The sequence below is a fragment of the Crocuta crocuta genome, unplaced genomic scaffold, assembly GCF_008692635.1.
Source record: "Crocuta crocuta isolate KB4526 unplaced genomic scaffold, BGI_CrCroc_1.0 scaffold170, whole genome shotgun sequence".
Lineage (NCBI taxonomy): Eukaryota > Metazoa > Chordata > Mammalia > Carnivora > Hyaenidae > Crocuta > Crocuta crocuta.
Window position 1 is genome coordinate 5,092,386 of NW_027527853.1, and position 20,761 is coordinate 5,113,146.

A 20,761-nucleotide genomic window follows, 5' to 3' on the forward strand; every position below is an offset into this window, starting at 1 on the left:
ATACTCATTGTGAACTAGGCATCATGCTAAGCATTTTAGCTGCATCATTTCATTTTAAACCTCATTAACCCCTTATGAGATAGCTGCTATTTTATTTTATTTTATTTTTTTTTACAAATAGTTTATTGTCAAGTTAGTTTCCACATAACACTCAGTGCTCATCCCCATAAGTGTCCTCCTCTATGCCCATCCCCCCCCCCACATCCATCAGTCCTCAGTTTTTGTCAGCATCCAAGAGTCTCTCATGGTTTGCCTCTCTCCCTTTCCCCCCCCATTTCCGCCCTTCTTCTCCCCCTTGTTCCTCCGTCAAGTTCCTCCTAATCCTCCTATACGTGCAAACATATGATATTTGTCCTTCTCTGCCTGACTTATTTCGCTCAGCATAACACCCTCAAGGTCCATCCATGTTGCTACACATGGCCAGATTTCATTCTTTCTCATTGCCATGTTGATAGCTGCTATTTTAATCTCCATTTTGTAGATGAAGAAATTAAGACTCAGAGAATTAAATAATTTTCCCAAGATCTCCCAGCTAGTAAGTGGAAGAAAATCTGACTGTCTGTGAAATATGACACTTTACTATACTGTTTCCCAGAGCAGCTTAGAGTGGGGAGGGTAGGCAATAAGAGTATGTATCTTGAGAGTGAAGGGTAATGGTAACAGAGAGGCATGAGACCTATTTCCCTCACCCCAACACTTACCATAGTGTTTTGTTGCTTTTATTTCTAAGAGAGAGAGAGAGACAGCATGAGCAGGGGAGGGTCAGAGAGAGGGGGAAACACAGAATCTGAAATAGGCTCCAGGCTCTGAGCTAGCTGTCAGCACAGAGCCTGACGTTGGGCTCGAACACAGGAATCGTGAGATCATGACCTGAGCCGAAGTTGGCCGCCTAACCGACTGAGCCACCCAGGCGCCCCTAAAAATTTTCACATTGATTGAAATAATACATTTTATAGATTAGGAACTATAGGTTTATGCTATTTACTATGAACTAGGCATATGATAGAATATATTGTTCTTTTAAAAAAGATTTTATTTTTTAAGTAGTCTTTACATCCAATGTGGGACTCAAACTTACAACTGTGAGATCAAGAGTTACATGCTCTACTGACTGAGCCAGCCAGGTGCCCCCATAGAATATACTGTTGTCATTATACTATACATTCTTTCTTGATTAGTCGTCAACCTTTGAGAGGAAGGAGTGGCTTTTACATATGTATAACTAGAATAGTGCTCTGCCCAGAGCAAGCATTTAATAAATATTTGTATTTTTAGAGTTGAGCTGTAATTGCTAACTTGAGATTTTCTGTTCAGGTAGGTTTTCTATCCTATATAAACTGTCTTTAGTACAGATCACGTGTTCTATCCTTAACATGTATTTCCTATTTTCTCTTTTTCAATAACTGCTGCCTCAAAGGGGAAAATGCAAATCTTTGACGGAATGGTCTGGTAGCAACAGATCTGAAATTCTTAAAATGTTAGAACCAGGAGCTACTTCCTACACAATGAATGAGTTAAAAAAAGAGAGAGAAATTGACAGAGAGAGACACAGGGACAGAAAATTGAGTCTTGTAAAGAGGCAAGCACTCCCAGTTCTAGACCTTCACCAGGTCTATGACTTTAAGTTCTGTGCTTTTATTTCTCAGGTGCAAAATGGGGCTTGTTTTAAGAGTAAAATGAAGCAACAGACAAAATGGACAAAAACATACGAAGAAAAGTAGAAAAATGCTATTAAATGTCAAATATGGGCTGGGGGAGGGGTGGTGGAGGCACCTGGGTGGCTCCGTCAGCTAAGCCGCTCACTTTTGATTTTGCCTCAGGTCATGATCTCATGGTTCATTAGCTTGAGCCCTACATGGGGCTCTGCACTGAGAGCACAAAGCCAGCTTGGGATCTCTCTCCCCCTTTTTCTGCTCCTCCTCTGGTCTCTCTCTGTCTCTCTTTCAAAATAAACATTAAAAAATTAAAATAAATGTCAAATATTGATAGAAAATAAATTGAATACAAGGTACAGGTGTGCTTGGTATTAATAATAATAAAAGAACTAAATATAGGTTTTAGATATTTACTAAAAAAGGAACTGCTTGACAAAGTAACTCAATATAGTATAATGGTAAATTGTGAGGCTACCTATTGCTTTACATTTTCTGAATAAATGTTTTTAATAAAATATAATCTTAAAAAATTTTTATGTTTATTTATTATTGAGACAGAAACAGAGCATGAGTGTGGAAGGGGCAGAGAGAGAGGGAGACACAGAATCCAAAGCAGGCTCCAGGCTCTGAGCTACGAGCACAGAACCCTACGTGGGGCTTGAACCCACAAACCGTGAAATCTTGACCTAACCCAAAGTTGGTCGCTTATCCGATAGAGTTACCCAGGCGCCCTATTAAAATATAATCTTATTGCATTTTGAAATAATCAAATTTACAATGATTTAACTTACAGATTTTTGAGATCACATTCACTGCATTGAGTAAAAAAAAGATCTATCTACAATTTACTCTCAGGAATAGAAGGGGGCCTTGAATATCATTATCTTCTGGTTAGCGCAAAAGATGTAAAAATGATATGTATGTTAAGTGCCAAGGTTTTCTCTAAAATGGGCCCGCTGTAAAAGTCAGTGGCGTGCCAGTTCGATTCAGCAAATATTTAATTAGCGCTTGTGATTTCCAAGGAAGTGTGTTGGGTGTTGAGAGGAAGCAAAGATGAAAAGCATCAGATCGCTGGAAGACAAGACATGAACCCAGTAACTAGTCTGCAAAGCAGAATGGGGCATCATAACGTAGATAAGGTAAAACACAGGGAGAACCTGGTGGAGTTCAAATCATTTAAATTTTCCTGCCTACGTTTTTGTCTTTTTCTTCCTTTTAAAAGGAAATATTTTGGATCCTTTTTCACATGTGCCAGGTGATTGTCTGCAGAGAATCTGCGACCCTGTGAAATCTCCCCTATTCCGTTCTTCCTTTGCTCCCATATTCCATGAGCTCCTCTGCCATCAGCACTGCATTTGGAATGGTATCTATTGTGTGGGTGGTGAAACGATGGAAAGTTATTTTTGTTCTAATTATGAGAACTGTTTTCTGGAAGGGGGAGGAGAGGCAAATCGGAGACAGACGCTCAGCGGTGATGCTCCGAGGAGGCGTTACTAAGGTTACTAGAAAGAGGACGGCAGGTGATGTACAGGCAGGGCTTTTTTCTAAAACAAAACATTTTCAAACGAGGGGCGTGGGCGTAGTGCGAGAAGTACCACACGAAATTAAAAGCTGGGCTCGCGAAGGAAAGGAGGCCGAGGAAAAAACAGGGCTGCGACTGGAGAACGTAGAAAGCCTCTGTCTCTCCTCCGGGCCCTGGTTGCCACTGCCTTTGTTTCCCGGGGCTGTTCTGGCTGTAGCACGAGGTCGGCGCGCCCGAGGACGGTGTCATTTAAATGTGACACGCGGCCGAGCCGGACCGGAAGCGGAGCCCAATCGGGACCCGTAGAAAGAGGCGGGGAGCGGGCGGTGGCTGCCCTCTTTGCCGGGAGGCTGAGCTGCCCGGGTGNGCGACTCCCGCGGGCGTCTTTGGCAGATCAGGGAGAAGGGAAGGGGTGTGTGATAAGGGCCTTCAGTGTGTTTGGGGTTGGGTAGAAGGACCTCCCAACTTGTTCCTCATATGCTACTAGTTGACTTTTTGTTGTTGTTTTTGGTTCTAGAGACACCGGCGTCTGCCGTCTCGAATTTCTCTCGGTCCTTGTCAGTTGATTCCTAGCCAGAAGTGAGTGAGGGCTTTTCAGTGCAACCGCTAATTTGAGATGGGCATGGGATGGATGAAACTGCCAGAGGGGGAAAATGGGAGAGGGGGAGCAAGGGTAGGAGGTGGTGTCGCGGGGCTGTGAGGCCAGGATGGCATTAATAATAGTCAACATTTACAGGATTTTACCATAGTAGACTCTCTTCGAAAACTCTTTCTATGCTGTACTACATTTAATGTCCAGTCCTATCGAACCGGTATTCTTAATAGCCTCATTTTATAGAACGAGAAAAGGGGGAACTGAGGCTCAGAGGGGTAAAGGAACATGCACAACAAAAGACAAATGAAAAGTTCAGAGCCAGGATTTGCACTCTGGTAGGCTGATGCCAGAAATACATCTCTAAGCTCCACGCAGTGGTTGATCCCCATCGAGATATTTGGAAGATGAGGACATAAAGGGTGAGAAGCTGGTACGGCTTGAACAGATGCATTAAGACAGCTGGAGTAAGAAGTTGACATGATAAAGGGTGGGAGATCCAGGTGATGACAGATGTAAGGGAGGATAGAGTTGGAACTGTGGCCTAGAACCTTTACCGCCAACCTTCAGTGGGGCCTTCCTCTCTAGAATTCTGTGGGACAGGGAAGAGAGGTGTTCACTCACACACTTAAGTTTGAAAATGGAATCATAAGAATTCACAGATATATGATTTAAGATTTATTTGATGTAGCCATCTTATTTAGCAGATGAAGCCCAAAGAGATAAAGTAATTTATTCAAGGTAGCCAGGACTAGAAAGGTGTCTTGTCTTAGGTCCAGTGCAATAAAGTTTAGGGAGTTCCTTCCTTTCAGCGCTGCTGCACTTGTAATAGTGAATATTAAAGTTGAAAATTTTCGATATATCATTTGATCTGGACTAGTTCCTTGTAGCCATATGAATTGGGTATTGGTGACCTCAAAAGTCAAATAATCCACCGATTCCCCATTAACATGTGTTCCAAATTCAATGTAATGCTGAAACCAGTTGCTTCCTCCAATACAACTCAGTGACAATTGAGATCTTTCTATATTTCTAAGAATTTCAGTTAAAAAATGAATTGGAACAAGATAAAATTTACTAGACCAAAGGGCAAAGCTGTTTGCCTTGAAGAAACTAGGTTTAAAAGAAAAAGGAAATTTCAACATATTGAAAAAAGAGTTAAGTTTTAATGAATTGATAGTGTACTGTTCACAAATAGAGTAAGTCTAATGGAATAAAATAATCAGTGGTAGCATATTCCAGAAAGGCAAATTGGAGTACTAGAAATCATGGGCTTAAGAATCAAGTAGATCAGCTTAGCCACTTATTTGCTCTATGACTGATTTACTTTGTCTTTGATTTCTTCATCTGTAAAGTGGAGCGCATAGTTCCTAACTTGTGGAATTAAAAGCAGTGTTTGTTAAGGACCTACCATAATGTCTGGAACAAAGTTGATGATAAATACACTGAGTCAAAAGTGAAGCATTGCTGAATCTTGTGTGCGGTCACATGGTAGGTTCTCTGAAAAGAACCTCATTTTCAACAAAGAGGTCAAAGAGTAGCTTCCCTGGTTGGTCTAATAGTAATTAAGGTGAAAAATGTTGATGGATTCATTTTCTGAAGGGTAAGTCTGTTATTTAAAAGTGAATGAAAGTTTAGATGGCTGGATAACCCCTGAACAGTGATATACCCACCATGATCCTTTACAATTATTACAGCTTTTAAAGATAACTTATTTTTTTAACTATTTTGTTTCCTGAACTATGAGATATTTATAAGTAACTGACTTTATACGTCTTTACAGATGCATGGTCATGGAGGCTATGACTCTGATTTTAGTGATGACGAACACTGTGGCGAATCTAACAAAAGGAAAAAAAGGTAAGTAATTTTTTACTAATCTGTGTTTCAGATCCTTTCTAGATTGAGAAGAGGTATAAATAAATAATACTGAAAGTTTTTGGATTATGTTTGCATGTGAAAACAACGACTCTACTGAATGAATTTTTGTTCCTTAAACTATAATGAATTGACTCGAGAATTTGAGAACAGTTATGTGACAAATAAGGAAATGGTTTATGGAGATTTATGGAAGAGGAGGTGGGGGCAAAAGGAAACCAAGTAAAACTTAGATTTCTCTGTTGCATCTGATTTTCATTGACCTGTTAAGGACTTATGACTTGTGAATGTCATAGCTAAGAAGGGGCTCAGTTGGAGGTCCCTTTGCAAGTACTTGACCTCAAAATGAAGTTCATGTGGAGGGTGAGATTATGCAGTTTTATGGTTTTGTGAATGAGCAGATTGAGTGTCTAAAGGAAGAAGCTCATAAAGATACTGGGCTTTATAAGGACACTGACTCTTGGTTATATTGCTTTTTTTAGGGGCATTGTTTTCAGCTTTTAGTGCTTAGAAATTTGATTTTATCTGTTAATTTAGGAGTGATTGACTGATTTATATTAACCAAACCTATAAAAATTGTTTTGTTATTTCATACTGAGAGCAATATGTTAGCCATACTAAATGAGCCTGAACATTTTTGTTGGGTACTCAGTCTTCATGGATAACCAAAAGAATAGAAATGATTATAACAAATTATGTTGTATGGTTCTTTATGTTTTTAAGATTTTTCACTGAAAAATATTGCTTTGTAAAAATAGAATTTGAGCAAATATAGCTGAATAGTCTATACTTTTCAGTTATATCTATCTTTATAACTAGGGCTGATCATATACAGTCTATATCATTTATAATCAGCCCTTATTCTTTCTTATGTTATCAGTTACCAAAAGCATCAATATCTCTACAAACAGGAAAATTGTGGCACAAAGAGATTAAATAACTTAATCTCATATAAGTTTAAGACAGTAGAAAAAAAAAAAGATAGTGAATGACAGAACCCAAATTTGGATCCAGGAACCTAGGTGGTCTAACATCAGAACCCATGCATTTGTTTATTTCACCTTCTTCATTTTCAAAGTATTAAATAAAGTTAAGATATTAATTTTAGGTCTAAAATGCTTCATTAAAGATCAGTGAGTCATTTTTAAGTTAAGACTTGAAATTTTTAGAACATGTTCCCATTAGGAAAATAAAAAGAAATAAGAAATACCCTTTAGGAAAAATGAACTCTTTTAATAATTTTTCTTCTTCACAAACCAGGACAGTTGAAGATGATTTACTGCTCAAAAAGCCATTTCAGAAAGAAAAGCATGGAAAGGTGGCCCATAAACAAGTTGCCGCAGAATTGCTGGATAGGTGTGTACTTCAGTGTAAATGTCCTTTTTTGGTTTAAGATGTTTTTGTAAGCTTAGGGACTTGGGAGATTTGATTATATTAATTAGAATATAGACATTTGAATTTGCTTAAAATTTGTCTTAACAGGGAAGAAGCAAGAAATAGAAGGTTTCATCTCATAGCTATGGATGCTGTATCCTTTTTATATAGTTCTAGATACTAATAGAGTATTTTTAAATCTACTTTATTTCATAAAATCTTGTGAAGGCAGATAGACTTATATTTTTAAAGGTAAATGTTTATTGATGTGCAATCTTGTCATTTCTACTTTTCAGTACAGTTCTCTATTAATACATAAGAAAGATTTAGAGACAAAAATAATAAAACATATTAGTAATCTATAAATAAGTTTACAAAGTCCATGAACTTGCAAATATTTTTCCAACCTATTTTTGCCTGACTTTCAAAATTTCTCATTTTAAAGTATTAAAATCTTATCTTTAGTCTCATTTTAACTCTTATTCTTTTGCTATCTGGTTCTTGGTTATGGAAGTTCTTTATTTATCTAAAGGTAGATCTGTCTGTGGACTGTCCTCAGGCCTGTTGTGGCTTCAACTCTCAGACATGACTTGGGTCTGTCTTTAAGATGTTTCTTGCTACCCTATTATAGCCATATCTCACCTCAACTTTTTGGTAAGACTGGCTCATTATACTAACTGCTACCACTGTCCATCCATACTACTGTTGGGAATATTGGGAGAATGAAAGAGAGGTCAAGCAAGACCTGAAGTATTTCTGGATATTTTTTACTATGGGCAGGATTAAGAGACAATGGCAATTAGATACATCCCCTATCTATCGACATCTGTTTCACCTTGTTATCATTCCTAATCCATTTCTATAAGTTGTAGAAATTCTTATTTCCAATTTATTTATTCCTCTTATGTTCTAATAAGCTGATAGCTCAGTTTTCCCATGGATTTATTCTCCTCCGTCACATGTTCCTTTAGCATTTCCACATCAATTGTGCCTTGTGTGACACCACTCATTTGGGGGTGTTTGGGCATCTAGTTACAGCCTGGTGAGAGTGAAAGTGTAGGTCCCATTTTCTGGTATGGATGGAGGCAGGGCCACAGTTATTTCTAGAATTTTTGGCTGCAGTAGAGTAGGCATTGTCTAAAAGTTACCTGTCTTGTCAGGTTGCCTCTCTCTTGGTTATTCAGTTAGAGCAGGCTTTTGTTGGGACTTTCCTTGTCTGTGCTTGTTGGCATTTCCAAGTTTGCCAGCTTCTTCACTCCCAGTCTGAGTTATTGAGGCAAAAAGAAAACCTGGGGAACTTACATCATGTCATGCCATGGGTCTTGAGCTCCCTGGCTACTAATGCCTTCTTCTCCTCACTTTTGGAGTCTTCTTATATTTGTTGAAAAAAATTTTTTAAATGTTTTATTTATTTCTAGCAGAGAGAGAGAGAGTCACAGACTCTGAAACAGGCTCCAGGATCTGAGCTGGCAGTCAGCACAGAGCCCGACGTGGGGCTCGAACCCACGAACCGCGAGATCATGACCTAAGCAAAAGTCGGACGCTTAACCGACTAAGCCACCCAGGAGCCCCATTCTTATGTTTGTTTTAGATAGAACTTCCAAGGTTATTAGTGTTCTTAATGAGAAGAATAGGGAGAAGTACATCTTTGCTCCATCTTCCTGGAAGCAAAGTCTTACTCAGCACCCACTTTTATAAATAAAGTTTTATTGGCACATACCTGTGTTCCTTCATTGAGGCATTATCTGTGCCTATTTTCATGCTAAAATAGCAGAGCCAAACAGTTGTGACAAAGACACATTTACAGGTGACAAGACCGCATTTACAGAAAAAATTTGCTGACCCTGACTTGCCATGGTCATATGACCAGTTAGAAATAGACCAAGAGCTGGAAAAAACCCAAATCTCTGGATGTCTGGCTTTTCTCTTTTTTCTTTTCTGAAGGTTAGCTGCTTTATGGCCAGTTTTGAAAGTATCGTATTCTGATTCAGTATTCTGCCAGAACACATTGTAATGAATTAAGTCATTATTTATCTTTGATATAATAGGATGTAGTCAGACAGTTAGTTTTGTTATTTGCATATTCAGCTCTGGAAAAAATACCATTGAGCTTTTTAAAACAAAAAGTAAAATGGTCATATATCTTGTTATATTGTATTAAAAATAAGCATGACTGAATTCTTCAAATACTAAAAGAAAGTATAAAAAATAATATATCTTATATTGTTTTTGAAAGCTTAATGTTAGGATTTAATATTATAAAAGTTGTATCTTTTAGAGGCTTTGTCATTACTGGAATAACTATATTTTATAGTGATAAGAGCTAAATTGTACTCAATGCTTTTAATTTTGGAAACTATAATTTATTTTTTTATATTATGATTAAAATGAATATTGATGTGAGGCTGTTTGTATTTCAGCAATGAAACAGGAGACTTTCTTTCTTCTCAGTTGGAGATAATATATATTTCTTTTTAATGTTTTATTTATTTCTAGGAGAGAGAGAGAGACAGCGTGAGCAGGGGAGGGTCAGAGAGAGAGGGATATACAGACTCTGAAATTGGCTCCAGGCTCTGACCCGGCAGTCAGCACAGAGCCCGACGCAGGGCTCGAACCTACGAACCACGAGATCATGACCTAAGCGAAAGTCGGACGCTTAACCGACTAAGCCACCCAGGCGCCCCTGGAGATAATATTTTATCACAAGAATAGTATATGCTTGAAAACTGTTCAAAACAATATAAACAGTATTCAATAGAAGGTAAAAGTCCTTCTACTCTGTAGTGTTGACTCTTAACAGTTTAATATTTATTTACCCTTTTAGATATTTTTTAATTCATAAGCATATATAGTATGTGTTTGCATAAAGAACTAAGTAGATTCTTACTGTTTTTCTCTACTTACTCGTACATCATGGGCACAGAACAACCCCTGAACAAATAAAATCCTTAATTTTTTGCATTTCAGTATCAAAGGCATACAAAGTTTGTAAATGACTATATTTTATACTATGGTGGCAAAAAAGAAGACTTCAGGCGATCAAGGTAAGTGTCATGAAGCCTATATAGAATGGGAGGAAGGTATGGATGTCTTTAAAAACCCACAGCTACTGTGTCTTCTGATTCTGTCATTCTTTCCTGCTTTCCATTCCAGTTTCCTTATAATATGCTGAAATGGAGAGGCTATCCATAACTTTTGGCTAAAGTAACTTCTCATGAACCCCGTAGTCTGGCAAAGGTCTCAGGGAGTCTGCGGAGCCTGATCTGCCTCTAGCAGTAACAGGATATGTAAGGAATACTCATGTGCCTGATTATGCAGCAAATATTTATTTATTATTATTTTTTTGGTAAAGATCTTTGAGATAATTAACTTTTTAAAAAAGACCTCAATGTTTGGTATTACTTTTTAAAAGGTAGGGAAAACAAGAAAAAACACACACAAAAAAAACCCCAAAAATAAAAAATAAAAAACAACTTCTTCCTGTAGTTGAGGCTCTTCTATCACAGCCTCTTCATTGTGTGTGTGTTTTTTTCCTGACCTAATAATTTTCTGAGTTTGGTAGAACCCTAAAAACACTTTATATTATCTACCTCAAATTTATCTCCCCTCTCAATTTAACCTGTATTCCCCAACAATGCCTTGTTCTATCCCCAAAATTGTTTAACACCTTTTTTTTTTAAGTTTATTTAATTATTTTGAGAGAGAGAGTAGGGGAGGAGCAGAGAGAGAAAGGAAAGAATCCCAAGCAGGCTCTGCACTGTCAGCACAGAGCCTGATGTGGTGCTCAGGCTCACGAACCGTGAGACCATGACCTGAGCCAAAATCAAGAGTTGGCTGCTTAACTGACTGAACCACCCAGGTACCCCCAAACTCTTAGCATCTTAAAATGTCATCTCCTCTTTTCTCTTCCATCCTACTCAGTCTTTCTAGGAAGCTGTAGTAAAATGAGGTATGGAAAACTCTTCATACGGTTTTTAAATTTGATCTCTGTGGCATGGTGTTACTGACTTTTTTTAGATCTAAAAGTTACTTTCATTCATTTTTCCTTATCCACTTAGTGTTTATTTGGATTTCTCATCCTAGCTTTGGTAATTTAGCACCATTTGTATAATTGAAACCAGTACTAGAGATGGATGGACACCTTATCCATTTAACTTGCTTGTGTAGCAGCCCTCTTTATCAATGTCTTTTGAAAATATTGAAATCATTTTTATACGTTTATGAACATATATACATATTCACACATAAAACTATCTTTATCTTCATGTATTTTTACTCAGGTGTTAAAAACTTCACAGAACTGTTTAACCTCCTAAATTTGACACATTTTGTGTGTATGTTAAATTGAAATAGTTTTATTTTCCAGGGAAAATGACAAGACAGACATGGATGTTATACGAGAAAATCATAGGTTCCTATGGAATGAGGAGGATGAAATGGACATGAATTGGTAATTTTTGCCATCCAACACATAATGCATAAAATGCTTTAGTCCTGTCTCTCCTACTTGCTCCCTGTTTTCTTACTCTATCACCTGTCCAGGTCATTCAGCCCCTGCATGGAGGAGTTCTGAATGGAGGACATCAGAACATGCCTTGGAGTAGTATTAAGTCTAGTTTGGTTCTTTTGGTAGTTTTTAGAAGTTTTAACTGACTTGCCGTTGCTTGACTTTGTCTTGAAAAGATAGTTTATTACACTTTTACTATATTGTTTGTTGTTCTGTAATATCCTTCTTTTTAAATTTTTAAAATATTTTTAAGAAGTATTACTTGAAAGTAATACCTGAAATGCAAATATGACAAAAGATACAAAGCGAGGAGTAAGGTTCCTCTTCTCTGACTGTCAATCTTGCAATTTCCCTCCCGAGAGAGCCAGTATTAATAGTTAATATTCAGGTATTCTGTGCACATGTAAGTAATAGGCCTCTTTTAAAACATTAATATTTATATCATATGTGTTATTTATTTGACGTTGCTTCCAAGTAGCAAACTGTGGTTGAATTTATAAATGTAAAAGATAGATATATTTTTTATGGCTCTAGGGAGAAGAAACTTGCAAAGAAATACTATGATAAATTATTCAAGGAATACTGCATAGCAGATCTCAGTAGATACAAAGAAAATAAGGTATGCCTTCCAAATATTTATAGAAGGTTCTATTTAAGTACAGTATTATTATTATTGTCATGCCTCACATTTTTCTTTTAAAGGTGCTAATTGAAGTCTAGGTTGAATTAGCCCTGCATCTATGAAGAGTCATTTGGACCATTGAACTTCTAGAGCTATGAAATTTACAAAGGGTCTCTTAGTCAAGGGTGCTTTGTGAGCTGAGGCATGAATAGTCTAAAATTAAGCACAAGTGGCTACTGGATCTTGTTTCATCCTGACTCTGGCCTAGAGCCTCTACTGATTATAATGAATGATTTGACACTGCAGAATGATGTCTTGTCTCACAGATGATGTTTGAAATTGATAAACTTTTTTTTTCAAATAAATTACCATCTGTAAAGAGGCAGATGCACATCTTCTTTTATATAAATGTCTATTCTAGTAGAATTAAATCTTAACTACTGCTAATTAGTAATGACGGATTTCCGTTCCCACTTTACATGTTACTCTAGTTGATATTAAAGTGATTTTTATTCCCATCTCAAATTTCACATTTGTAGCTAGAGAAGGTGACCTAGGAACAGATGATCTTAGTTTGAAATGGGGGGGGGGAAGGGAGGGAGTGTTGCATAAATCTGTATGTTTTGGCTAGTGTACATTTGTTTAAAAAGATAAGCTATTTAAAAATTTGTTTTAGATTTATGTATTATAAGAAGTTGTTTTTCAGTTAAATCTCAGAATCATGATTGGTTTAATTTTTTTTTTTCAGTAGTGTCTTGCTTCACAGAATCTTATAGGTAATAGTATCTATTTTTACAACCCTGCTTATAAACCAATGCATGTCATATATCCGAAAGACTTCCTCAGTTTCTTAGGAACTAGCTCTCCTCTGTAGTAGTTATTGATCACATCAGATCCAAAAGGCATCACAACAATTGGAGTTACTCAACTGCAAGTTGAATGTGAAATATAAATCTTTCTAAGACCACATAATAAAGCAGCTTTTTCAACGCTGACTCATTTGTTGTTTTTCAGTATTTATTAAGGAATAGGCAAGTTATAGTGGATTAAAACAGTCACTGTAGTGACTGCCCTTCAAAAAAAACCACCTATAGTAATAGTTGAGGGAAGAAAGTGTACATAAATCAATATTAAATATTTGTATTCTCCATTTAAAAAGCACAATATATTACTGGAAATCATGCTTGAAAGAGGATAATCTTGAAACAAATTATATTTTCCTATTAGAACATGATGACTAGTTAGATATGAGGTAAATCCAAGTAAGAAATCAGAAATAGGAAATTTGGAGGGAGACAGATGTGTTGTTTTTTTTAAAGACTTCATTTTTTAGGGGCAGTTTTAAGTTCACAGCAAAATAAAGGGGAAAGGTACAGAGATTTCCTATATACCCCTCTCCCCATACACATGACGGGGATCTTTTCTACGGGGAAAGTGACTTTTTTTGGCATACCACATTTGAAGTGCTCAAAAAAGTTGAGTAGTGCCTTTGATTTTCTTGCCAGGATGCATTTTTTCATAGTTTTATTTATACAAAGACAGTGTTTTATTCATTTTTTAAAAATCAGCTCCTAGCTCAGTGCCTAATATATACAGTAGATGGGGCAGTTTTAGTGAGCTCCAGCCTTTGTCCCACACACCTATTCCCTTCCTTTTACTTCTTCCCTTTCATCATTGAGAATTTGGTTGGATTGTTGCATCAGTTAGGATTAGATTCAGCTGGAAGGACTGACGCACTCCTAAATAACACTGTCTTAAATGAGATAGAATTTTATTTTTCTTCTACATAGAAGTCCAGGTAGATGTCATGGAACTTTGTGTACTCAGGAAGTTAGGGTGTGTCTGTCTTATTGCTTGTATGTGTGATATCTTTGTGCTAGAAGGTAGAGTAAGAGGAGGCGGCTCAGCACCAAATCCTTAGTAACTAACTAGTAGGACTGTATTTGTGACATTTTTTTATCCCTCTATAAGATTATAACCTTCCTGATGACAGGCACAATTTTAATAATCATTTTATATCTTCAGCAGAGTGCCAGGCCCAGTAAGTAGTTGCTTAATAATTATTTGTTGAATAGATTAATGAATGGGAGAAAAAGTTGGGAAACTATTGTACACATTTGTGCTTCAGTGGACATCCTAACATAGATGTTGGATGACAAGCAATCCTCACATACATGTATGGACTTAAAAATAGAATTAAACAGACTTATTTTGAATGCTTTATTTTTTTTTCCTAGACTGGAGAGATTTTATTTTTATTAGATTTTAATGAGAATATTTTCAAATATTTTGAGCCCTCATTTGCATTTAAAATACAAAATTGCCTAATTCAAATAATAGGTGATAAAAAACAAAATAGGCAAAGTTAACCAGGCATTGAACACTTAATCTGGATTATCTCTCTTAATACAACAACCTATAATATTGGGGTTTTAATACATACAAAGGATATAGACTGAGAAGAAAGATCACAGAGCTAGTTAGTGAATGGTAGAGCTTACACTGGGTCTGTATGATTCTAGAGCTGAGCTTTTAACCATTATAGTAAACGTAATAGAAAACTAAGTAATTTACTATAATTTCAGAAAATTAGTATGTGAATATGAAAGATCTTAAAAAGACAGTGGAAAAAATTATTTTTAGCTAAAATACAAAGTTATGTTTAGGAATCTGGAAGGAAGTTTAACACCTTTCCACTTTAGGGATCCAGATGGTCCCATTTCTCTTTCTTGTTCATTACTTTGCCATTGCAGTGGGGAAAGAGCCATTCATGAATAAATGGTTGTGGTTGTGTTCTAATAAAACTTTATTTGTAAAATAGGCAGCAGGTCTGTCAGCCATAGTTTGCTAACCCCTGGGGTACTATGTACCATGTACTACTCTAAGCACTTTATGTGTACTATCCTATTTAAACTTCTTAAACCAAAGAAGTAAGAACTGTATTATCTCTACATTACATATGAGGAAATTGAGGCACAAGAATATTTAATACCTTGTCCAATATTATAATCTATTAAGCACTGGGGCTAATACCTAAAATGTAGATAAATCCAACTCTTTTGCATTGTAGTATATTGCCTATTCACTGTACCATAACCTCTTTTTTTCCCATCAGTGGCATAAAACAATATATATATTTTTTATTAAGGTAGGTATCTTGTGGCCTACCACCTGTACCTATTAATAGATAGTTTAAAAGTAAAGATTGCTCTTTAACATTGTTCAAATGTATTTTTAAAGACCTGGAATTCTCTATAAGAAAAAAAAGGTATCATGTTGAAAATTAAGTTTGCTTTTTTTTTTTCAACCTTTTATTTTAATCACCTGGTGCCCATCACAAGTGTACTCCCCATCACATATTTCATCTATCCCCCTCCCCATCTCCCTGCTGGTACCATCAGTTCTCTATAGTTAGGAGTCTCTTGGTTTCTCTTTCTCTCTCTCTCTCTCTTTCTCTCTCTCTCCCCCTCTCCCCCTCCCACCCTCCCTCTCTCTCCCCCTCCTCCTTCCCCTCCCTCTCCCTCTCAGCTTCCCTCTCTCTTTCTTTCTCTTCCTTTTGTTCATCTGTTTTGTTTAAATTCCACATGAATGAAATCATATGCTATTTGTCTTTCTCTGACTGACTTATTTCACTTAGCCTAATACTCTCTGACTCCATCCATGGCATTGCAAATGGCAAGATTCCATTCTTTTTTATGGCTGAATTATATTCCATTGTAGTGTGTGTGTGTGTGTGTGTGTGTGTGTGTGTATTTATATATATCACATCTTCTTTATCCATTCATCAATTGATGAACACTTGGGCTGCTTCCATATCTTGACTATTGTAAATAATGCTGCATGTAAATACATGCACATAGGGGTGCATGTATCCTTTGAATTAGGTTTTGTATTCTTTGGGTAAATACCCAGTAGTGTTATTGCTGGATATTAAGGCATTTCTATCTTTAACTTTTTGAGGAACCACCATACTGTTTTCCAGAGTGGCTGTACCAGTTTGCATTCCCACCAGCAGTGCAAGATGGTTCCTTCTTCTCTACATCCTTGCCAACATTTGTTTCTTGTGTTTTTGATTTTAGCCATATTGACAGGTGCGAGGTAATATCTCATTGTAGTTTTGATTTGCATTTCCCTGATGATAAGTGATGATGAGCATCTTTTCATATGTCTGTTGGCCATCTGTGTGTCTTCTTTAGAGAAATACCCATTCATGTCTTCTGCCCATTTTTAATTGAATTATTTGGTTTTGGGGTGTTGAGTTGTGTACGTTCTTTATTTTTTGGATAATAACCCTTTATCACGTCTGTCATTTACAGATATCTTCCCCATTCCATAGATTGCCTTTTAGTTTTTTTGATTCTTTCTGTCATGATGCAGAAGCTTTTTATTTTGATATAGTCTCAATAGTTTTTTGCTTTTGTTTCCCTTGCCTCAAGGGACCTATCCAAAAAAAGAGTTGCTATAGCCAATGCCAGAGAAATTATTGCCAGTGCTGTTTTCTAGGATTTGTATGGTTTCAGGTCTCACATTTAGGTCTTTAATCCATTTTGAATTTATTTTTGTGTGTGGTATAAAAAAGTGGTCCAGTTTCATTCTTTTGCTTGTTGCTGTCCAGTTTTCCCAGTACCATTTGTTGAAGAGATTGTCTTTTTCCCATTGGGTATTCTTTCCTGCTTTGTCAGAGATTAATTGACCTTAAAATTGTGAGTTTATTTCTGGATTTTCTATTATGTTCCATTGATCTATGTGTCTATTTTTGTGTGGGTACCATACTGTTTTGATAACTACAGCTTTGTAATATAACCAGAGTTGTGATGCCTCCAGCTTTGCTTTTATTTTCTTTTTCAAGATTGCTTTGGCTACTCAGGGTCTTTTGTGGTTCCATACAAATTTTAGGATTGTTTGTTCTAGTTCTGTGAAAAATATAGTTGGTGTTTTGATAAAGATTGCATTCAATGTGTAGATTGCTTTGGGTAGTACAGACATTTTAACAATATTTGTTCTTCCAGTCCAGGAGTGTGGAATGTCTATTTCTTTGTGTCTTCTTCGATTTCTTTCATCAGTGTCTTATAGTTTTGGAATGCAAGTCTTTCATCTGTATCTATTTGGCTAGGTTTATTCCTAGGTATCTTATTATTTTTGGTGCAATTGTAAATAAGATTATGTCTTAATTTCTCTTTCTACTGCTTTATTATTGATGTACAGAAATGCAGCACATTTGTGGACATTGATTTTGTATTCTGTAACTTTAGTGAATTCGTTTATCAGTTCTGGCAGTTCACTGGTGGAGTCTTTCAGGTTTTCTATATGTAGTATTATGTCATCTGAAATAGTGAAAATTTTAAATTCTTTCTTACTGATTTGGGTGCCTTTTATTTCTTTTTGTTGTTTGTAGTACTATGTTAAATAAAGGTGGTGAGAGTGAACACTCTTGTTCCTGACCTTAGTTAGGGGAAAGGCTCTCAGGTTTCCCCACCGAGATTGATGTTAGCTGTGGGTTTTTCATATATGGCCTTTATTATGTTGAGATATGTTCCCTCTAAACCTACTTTTTTTGAGGGTTTTTATCATGAATGGATGTTATACTTTGTCAAATGCTTTTTCTGCATCTATTGAAATGATCATATAGTTCTTACCCTTTCTCTTATTGATGTGATATATCATGTTGATTGATTTGTGAATATTGAACCAACATTGATACCCAGGAATAAATCCCACTTGATTGTAGTGAATGATTTTTTTAATGGATTGTTGGATTTGGTTTGCTAGTATTTTTGTTGAGTATTTTTGTATCAATGTTCATGAGAGATGTTGGCCTATAATTCTGTTTCTTTGTAGTGTCTTTATCTGGTTTTGGTATCAGGGTAATGCTGGCTTCATAGAATGTATTTGGAAGTTTTCCTTCTTTTTCTATTTTTTGGAATAGTTTGAGAAGAGTAGGTATTAACTCTTCTTTAAATGTTTGGTAAAATTCACCTGTGAAGCCATCTGGTCCTGGACTTTTGTTCGTTTGTAGTTTTTTTTTTATTACTGAATGAATTTCTATGCTGGTTATCAGTCTGTTCAAATTTTCTATTTCTTTTGACTTCAGTTTTGGTAGTTGATATGTTTCTAGGAATTTATTCATTTTTTCTAGGTTGTCTAGTTTGTTGGCATATGTTTTTTTAATAATATCCTTGTATAATTGTATTTCTGTGGTATTGGTTGTTACTTCTCTTCTCTCATTTGTGATTTTATTGATTTGGGTCCTTTCTCTTCTGTTCTTGATAAGTTTGACTAGAGATTTATTAATTTTATTGATTTTTTTTTCAAAGAACCATCTCCTGGTTTCATTGATCTGTTCTATTGTTTTTTCAAGTTTCTATATCATTTCTGCTCTAATCTTATTATTTCCTTCTGCTGGTCTTGGGTTTTATTTGTTATTTTTCTAACTCCTTTAAGTGTAAGGTTAAGTTATTTATTTGAGATTTTTCTTGCTTCTTGAGGTAGACCTATATTGCTGTAATCTTCCCCCTTCAGACTCCTTTTGCTGCATCACAAAGGTTTTATTTATTTATTTTTGTATTTATTTTTAAATGTTTGTTTATCATGAGAAAGAGAGCAGACAAGTAGGGGAGGTGCAGAGAGAGGGAGAGAGAGACAGAATCCCAAGCAGGTTCCACACTGTCAGTGCAGAGCCTGATGTGGGGCTTGAATCCACCAACGGTGAGATCATGACCTGAGCTGAAACTACAAGTCAGACACTTAGCCTACTGAGCCACCTAGGCACTCCCTTTTTTTTTTTTTTTTTTAATAAAGGTTTTAAACCGTTGTGTTTTTATTTCATTTGTTTCCATATACTTTTTCAGTTCTTTTATTTCCTGGTTGGCTCATTCATTGTTTAGTAGCATGTTATTTAACCTCTGTATATTTGTGGTCTTTCCAGATTTTTTCTGGTGGTTGACATCTAGTTTTATAGCATTATGGTCAGAAAAGATGCATGGTATGACTTTGATCTTTATGACTTTATTGAAGCTTGTTTTGTGGCCTAATATATGATCTGTCCTGGAGAATGTTCCACTAGCACTTGAAAAGAATGCGTAATTCTGCTGTTTTAGGATGCAGTGTTCTGAATATATCTGTTAAATCCATCTGTGTCATTCAAAGCCATTGTTTCCTTATTGATTGAGATGATCTGTCCATTGATGTAAGTGGGGTATTAAAGTCCCCTACTCTTACTGTATTATTATTGATTAGTTCCTTTATGTTTGTTAATAACTGTTTTATGTATTTGAGTGCTTTCATGTTGGGTGCATAAATATTTACAATTGTTATATCTTCTTGTTGGGTTGTCTTCTTTATTAATATATACTGTCCTTCTTTGTCTCTTGTTACAGTCTTTGTTTTAAAGTCTTTTTTCTGATACAAGTATTGCTACTCTGGCTTTCTTTGACATCCGTTTGCATGATAAATGTTTCTCTATCTTCTCACCTCGCACATCCTCAAAACATGTGTCTTTAGTTCTAAAATAGTCTCTTATAGGGGCGCCTGGGTGGCTTAGTCGGTTAAGCGTCCGACTTTCGCTTAGGTCATGATCTGGCGGTTCGTGGGTTCAAGCCCTGCGTCGGACTCTGTGCTGACTGCCAGCTCGGAGCCTGGAGCCTGTTTCAGAGTCTGTGACTCCCTCTCTCTCTGACCCTCCCCTGCTCACGCTGTCTCTCTCTCTCTCTCCTAGAAATAAATAAAAATATTAAAAAAATAAAATAAAATAAAAATAAAATAGTCTCTTATAGGCAATGTATAGATGGGTCTTGATTTTCTATCCATTCTTTCACCCTATGTCTTTTGATTGAAGTATTCAGTTCATTTACATTCAGTGAAATTATTGATAGATATGTATTTATTGCTATTTTATTACTCATTTTATGGTTGTTTCTTTTGTCTGATCCTTTCTTGTCTTTCTCTCATAAATGGTTTGCTGGTTTTCTTTAGTGGGATAGTTGGAATTCTTTCTCTTTATTCTTTGCATATTTATTGGTAGTTTTTCTTTTCGTGGTTACCATTAGATTTAGATATAACATCTTTTATATATTACAGTCTCTATTAAGTTGATGGTTTAAGTTTGAATCTATTGTTCACTCCTCTTCTCCCTATGTTTTAGGTATATAGTATCATATTTTACATAGTTTGTCTGTCAGCCTTCAGGTTGATATCTCAGGTATTTAGGATAATTTGATAGTTATCTACTAGTATTCATGGGACAGGGGGAGCCTAAGGTCCTCCTACTCCCCTGCCATATTCCCCTGCTGTTGAATTAGATTTGCTTTTCAGGTTGGTAAGTATCATTATGTTATTTGTTGGCTCTGTGTTTAGATGTATATACAGTTTAAATAATGTTTAAATTTATCCTATCATAAATGTAATCTTTTTCTCATTAGTTTGGATTTAGGTGGCGAGTAGAAAAAGAAGTAATTTCAGGAAAAGGTAATTCCTTTTTTGAAATTTTACTTTTTAATAGGATAAAGTTATTTTGTTATATTATTGAATTGAAGTCATTTGGTAAGATTATTCCTAATTTATACAATAAATGCTTATCTATAAAAATAAAATTACAGTCAACATATTTGTGATG

The 20,761-nt window shown here is 36.0% G+C and overlaps 1 protein-coding gene across 4 annotated transcripts in view; it reads left to right on the plus strand.

Moving 5' to 3' along the window:
* LOC144244414 (protein FRA10AC1) overlaps positions 1–20,761 on the plus strand; it is a 52,338-nt gene that overhangs the window by 11,675 nt on the left and 19,902 nt on the right. Inside the window, exons 1-10 of one of the 4 annotated variants that reach the window (XM_077779723.1) lie at positions 3,539–3,589; positions 3,695–3,756; positions 4,003–4,191; positions 5,553–5,629; positions 6,908–7,003; positions 7,130–7,175; positions 9,989–10,065; positions 11,388–11,471; positions 12,063–12,147; positions 20,568–20,613. In XM_077779723.1, the coding sequence (XP_077635849.1) occupies positions 5,553–5,629; positions 6,908–7,003; positions 7,130–7,175; positions 9,989–10,065; positions 11,388–11,471; positions 12,063–12,147; positions 20,568–20,613 (511 nt within the window). In that variant the 5' untranslated portion in view covers positions 3,539–3,589; positions 3,695–3,756; positions 4,003–4,191. Of the gene's footprint in view, positions 1–3,538; positions 3,590–3,694; positions 3,757–4,002; positions 4,192–5,552; positions 5,630–6,907; positions 7,004–7,129; positions 7,176–9,988; positions 10,066–11,387; positions 11,472–12,062; positions 12,148–20,567; positions 20,614–20,761 lie in introns of those variants that run through there. The other 3 variants (XM_077779712.1, XM_077779728.1, XM_077779705.1) reach the window with 3 other exon arrangements.